Here is a 5,267-nt window from a genome sequence, read left to right as displayed (position 1 = left end):
CAGTGGTGTGCGATTTGTGGGTGTTTTTCTTCTGTACTGCAGCAGTTCTTCACGTGGTATCCAGGTGGCTCTTTCAAACGTGCGATCTACTTCTCTGGAGGAGTGTCCTTGCTGGGTGAAAGCCTGTTTAAGATTGGTGAGGTGGCAATCCCGGGTGTTCTCTTCAGTACAGATGCGGTGGTATCTGAGGGCTTGGCTGTATATCACAGCTTTTTTGTAACTTGTCTCTCTAGAGCTCCCAGTCTGTCGCTGTTTTCTGAATGGGAGGTGAGGAAAGGGAGCGGAGAGAGTTCATCGGGTTTTCAGACCCCGCCCCTCCCCCTCCCCAAAAGGGTGAGGTGGGTGTGTTGCAGCACTCCAGTTCACCCACCCCACCCTTCAGCACCAGTTGGGGAGCCCCAAGAATGAGCTCCCTTTGCTGCCTTTCCCCCCTCCCATTCTGAAAACAGCCCACACTGGTAGAGAGTCTGACCAAACCTGGCTGTAGGCTCCCAGCCCCACAGCTAGATGCTCCTCTCCCCTGGAATCAACAGTGAACTTCTGTTTGGTCTGGGTTAATGTTGTAACTCCGAACGCTTTCCAAAAATCATTCTGAGTTACAGCTGGGAGCGGCACTTCTGTCTGCACTCCTAGTGATGGCTGCAGTCGTTTTGCATTCATGTAATTTCACATTCTACGGGTGCGAACATATGAACTGCTTAGTGTAGTGTGAAAGGGGGCAAGTCGTACTGTGTGTGTGAAAGGGGGCTAGTACCTATAGCCTAAGAGGAAAATTGCCAGCACCCTAATGACTCATCAATTAAGCAATTACCTGCTGGTTCACAGGCGCTCCTATGATCCCAAACCAGGCTGTGTTGTCTGGCTGCTTTCCCCCACCCCACAAAGGGCCCCAGGAGCCTAGAGTTGCAGTGGGGGGGGGGAAGCAGGGTGGCAGGGAATAGCGGCAAGCAGGAGGCCTGCTGTTTCCTGCTGCCCTGTCGTGTCCATCGTCATCCCCCCCTCCCCCCCTGGACCTGGCACGGCATAGCAGGAAACAGAGGAGCCACATGGAAAACCTCCTCTCCGTTTCTTGCCCTCTCCTGCTGCCCTGGCGCCGTGCCTTCTGTGCCCAGGGCTGCAGTGAGGGCAGCGGCATGGGATTGTCACCCCAAAGCAGCAGCAGCCACTGGAAGTGCATCACCAGGGCAGTGAGGGGCCAGCTTGCACTGACAAGGAGTCTGCATGGCTCTGCTGTCCCCAGCCATGCCAGGTTGCGCCCGCTGGCTCCAGAGTTCCCAGGGGAGGGAAGCAGAGTGGGAGCTCGAGCCTGCAGCCTGCATCTACCCCAGGTATAGATTTGGGGGGCGCAGGTCTCCCCTGCCCCCAGGGAGTGCATGCGGGAGCGGGGAACCTGTCCTTCCCCTCCCCCAGACAAGCCAACTGTGGCCCCAATCTGTTCCTGGCTGGGTCCCTGTCATGGCACATTGCAGCCCCGGGCCCCAAGCCTCACACGGCTGGGCAGCAGCCTCAGCCAGCGCCTGCCCCAGGTACAGAGCTGAGGGATGTGGGTCCCCCCTTTACCCTGGCAGTGCGTGCAGCAGCAGGGAGTTGCCCCTCCTGAGCCCACAGCCAGTGGGAGCGGGGTCAGGAGGCTACGGACCCAGGTCCATAACCCTGGCAGCTCTGGCAGGGCTGGGGCAGCAGGGTCTGTGGGTGGGGGCAAGGGGCACCAGCAAGGCTGTGGGGGCTGTGAGTGGGGAATGAGTCACCAGCAGAGCTGGGGGTGGAGGGGGGCCTTCAATTTTAATCGCAGATTTTGGGGTTTATAGCAGAGAATTTATGATTTTTTTTTTTATCAAGGAAAACCAGGATCCCTGGTTACAATTAGAGGATGCTATATTAGAGGATTTAAAAAAAAGTATATTTACATCCCTAATGGTGAAGCCTTTTTGTTCCACAATAAAATCCTGGAATGTCCAGTCTGTTAGACTGTTATCCCTTTGGAATTGCAAGGCAGAAAGCTGACTTGCTGGCATCTTCAGCAGTGCCTGCTACCCTTGACAGCCCCTCATTTGCTAAACCTTATTTTTTGTCTTGTTTTTCCAGTTTGACATGAAGTGCTGCTCTGACCTCCTGAGAAGCTTCTAGGGGTGAAGTGCAAAGCTGCCGTCTTGAGTTACAGGCCCCTGAACCTTCTGCTGTAACTCCTTCTGGCTGTGAGGATGCAACAAACCAACTCTTTTAGTGTTCTGTAAACTAATTCCTATCATAAAAACAAAACACCTGGCAAATAGCATGTAAAGTTTTATACATGAGAAAAAGTTCCTTCTGCTTTCATTTTCCAGTCCCCTCGATAGCTTCAGCACTTCAGGAATTTTGAGCTTCTCTGATTAGTGAAGCTGACTTGGGCTCTAACACTAGCTAGAAATGATTCTGTTTGTTCCTGTGTTCTTGTGTGGCATTGACCTTGGGCTATTTTTTTTTTTTTTTTTTTAACCATGGGAGGATTTTTCTTATGTAAACGGGAATGGTTTTGTATCGCAAAACGCTATTTAAACCATTTAAAATGTGTTTTTAAAAAGCAATTCCTTTGCTATTCCTGTTCTTGCTAAAGAGCAAGAACAAGTTCAGATGCACCTAGGACCCTTGCCTTTGTTCTGCCTTTCATAAAGTGACCTGATCTTGCCAGTCCTGAAAGCTTATAGTGAACCTGCTGTTCTTGCCTTGAGCTGATACACTGCAGGTCTCTTGGGCTAGGGAAAAGAGAGCCTTTCTGAAATGCAGGTTAGGTATTAGATCTGCCAAAAAACTTAGTTGTTTAATAGGAGACAGCTCATTTAAGCAATGTAGTTACCAGGACACTGAAAGTAAGGGTTGCCTCTAGAATTTACTTTCGAGACCCAGTCTCGAAAAGTGACCCAGTTTTAGATTGCTGCTTAGTTCAGGTGTCAGTGTAAAGTTGGGAGTTCAGCCGATGAAAAGTAGTAGCCCTTGCCCTGGGACACTTTGATAAAGAAGCATAGCTATAGTTGTTCCCTCTCAGTCACCGGATACACACCACTGCCTACCTTCTCCAGTACTGCTCCTGAAGATTCTCTTCTGTCTGTTACCTCCCTCCACTACGTAACGATATAAAGAAGTGTCTGCTCCCCAGTGTCAGCACAAGTACCAAGTCCTCATTTAAAGGACTTTCATCCAGATCTGTTTGTGGAGTTAGGCTTGGTCTCTACACTTAGTATGTTGACTACACTGGCTAGGGATAGAGGCAGGCATGTGTGCACGCATACATGCACACCACCCACCTTGGCTTGGTCCACTGTTGATATAAAATGTTAAATTTTAATTAACTCGTAAATTTTTCATACCCTGGGTTTGCATATGGTGGCTGGTTCTAGGTCTCTTCACCACTGGAGGAGCCCTTACAGTGAAGGCAGCCTAGGAAGTCACTTGGAATCACAGCAGCTTTGCAGCACAGAGCTACATGGAGTGGCAGCTTGGGCATATAACATGGTTTTCTGACAAACTCCCTAACCATGAGGCTTATATAATGAGGGACTCTGAGCTCTCCGAAGTGATGCTTATCCTGGGGTAATTCCCCTCCGGTTAATTAACGACTTGTTATGGACTCTGAGTGCAGTAGACAGAGTACTAGTACAGCCATTCTCTGTCTTTAATCCCCATTTTCCTTTGTTTTTGTTAGGGGTGTCAATGCTTAAGGCTACATGCTGTTGCCATTTTTGTCAGTGGGCCTGTTCAAGGGGTGAAGTACTACTTGATATAACACTAAGGAGAGCAGAGTCCAGCACTTACCGTGGGGGTTGAAAGGCATGTAGCACAACACAGGCATCATGTTCTATGAAGTGATTGGCTAATTAGATTTTTCTGTACCATCTTTGAGGTACAGAAAAGAGGCAGCTTTTGGAACTGCCTCTTCCCCCATTCTTTGGATAGATTATCCAGGACTAGATGTCCTCAAGGTGAAAAAGATAAGAAATCTAGGAAGGGAGAAAGCTAAATGCAGATTACTCTAATAAGCTACCTATACTGAATTGGGTACTTTCTGGGGAGGAAAGTTGGCCAGCAAAGCTGCATTTCTTTCAGCCTCGTATCATGCTGCATATTTTGAAGAGCAATCAACCTTTTTACCATACCCACCATCTGCAAATCCAGGGGGTAGTGACATATTAAGACTGAGTCTCTCACAATGACTTGAGGCAAGGGGGAGAGATCTACTTGCAGGCTTGGCCTCCTCCCACTCCCAAATGTATTCACCACCAGCTGGAAAACACCTCACAGGAACCCTTGACTTCCTCTTTCTCATGAGCATTTTGATTGAAGGAAATGTCTGTGCCCTCCAGACCAATGCATGTCTGTGATGTGTGTGCTGGCTGTGAGGGTAAGGGGTGATTTCATGTAATTTTTCTTGGCTACTTTTCAACAGTTTCTTGCTGCAGACAGATTTATATTAGGGGTTTCTCTCCCTTTTTTATTTAAATCCTGGAATAATACCTCCTCAGAACTAGCAACTTTCTTTGATATACTTGTACATCACTTTACTTTCCTGTTGTCAAAGCCCTGTGCTCTTACCCCAGCTTTGCACATATCCTCTTGTGCATGCCTTCTGTAACTTAGCTTTGGGGCCTAGACTTTTTGGGCCAGCCCCTCTGACAGTAGGGGGTATCCTTGGTTCCAGAACTCTGTGGCAGGATGACTTGTGCATTCAATGATGGACTTGCAGGAGCATCCTGTTCATAGGCCAAATTCTTAATGAAACAAGCTATATTGAAAATCAGAAAGTAGTTAAGCACCAAAATAAAGACCTTTATTTAAAGTTTGCTGGGAAATATCTCACATAGGTTGTTCTGTTTTAGTTATGAGAATAGCTCACGAGAGAAATATCTCCTACTTTTTGCAGTTAGCTCAATGTGTTTCTGTTGATGTTTTCTAGCTTTATCCATCTTTTGTTTCTGGCTATGATGGGATGTTTTTATTTTCCTTTGCCTCAATTGACTTCACCCAGGTCTGGAGCTGACAGGCAAATGACTGGGCCTGTGTTCTCCAATAGGGATTCCTCCTTCATTTCCTATCCCAGACTGCGTTGAATTCTTGGCTTTGATGGGGTCTTTAAAACATTCTGTGACTCAGTTTAATAAATAGGAAAACCGTTTGAGTTTCCCTTAATTTCTTGAGGGTTGTTGGAGTGCTTACCAATGTTCCTGGTCTGATCTAAATCATGAAAGCGCTCTCCTTTTTGAACCCTGCTTTATAATTACCTTTAATCCCTACAC

The 5,267-nt window shown here is 47.7% G+C and overlaps 1 protein-coding gene across 1 annotated transcript in view; it reads left to right on the top strand.

Moving 5' to 3' along the window:
• The window catches only part of EIF6 (eukaryotic translation initiation factor 6), a 20,286-nt gene extending 15,126 nt beyond the window's left edge, over positions 1-5,160 (top strand). The window contains exon 5 of the mRNA XM_025216077.1: positions 2,086-5,160. Within this exon, the coding sequence (XP_025071862.1) occupies positions 2,086-2,095 (10 nt within the window). The 3' untranslated portion in view covers positions 2,096-5,160. The remainder of the gene's footprint in view (positions 1-2,085) is intronic.
• The last annotated feature ends 107 nt before the right edge of the window (positions 5,161-5,267 follow it).

This window comes from Alligator sinensis, unplaced genomic scaffold (assembly GCF_000455745.1).
Source record: "Alligator sinensis unplaced genomic scaffold, ASM45574v1 scaffold398_1, whole genome shotgun sequence".
Classification (NCBI taxonomy): Eukaryota; Metazoa; Chordata; order Crocodylia; family Alligatoridae; genus Alligator; species Alligator sinensis.
The sequence above is the reverse complement of the archived record's forward strand: the minus strand, read 5'-3'. Positions and strand labels throughout refer to the sequence as shown.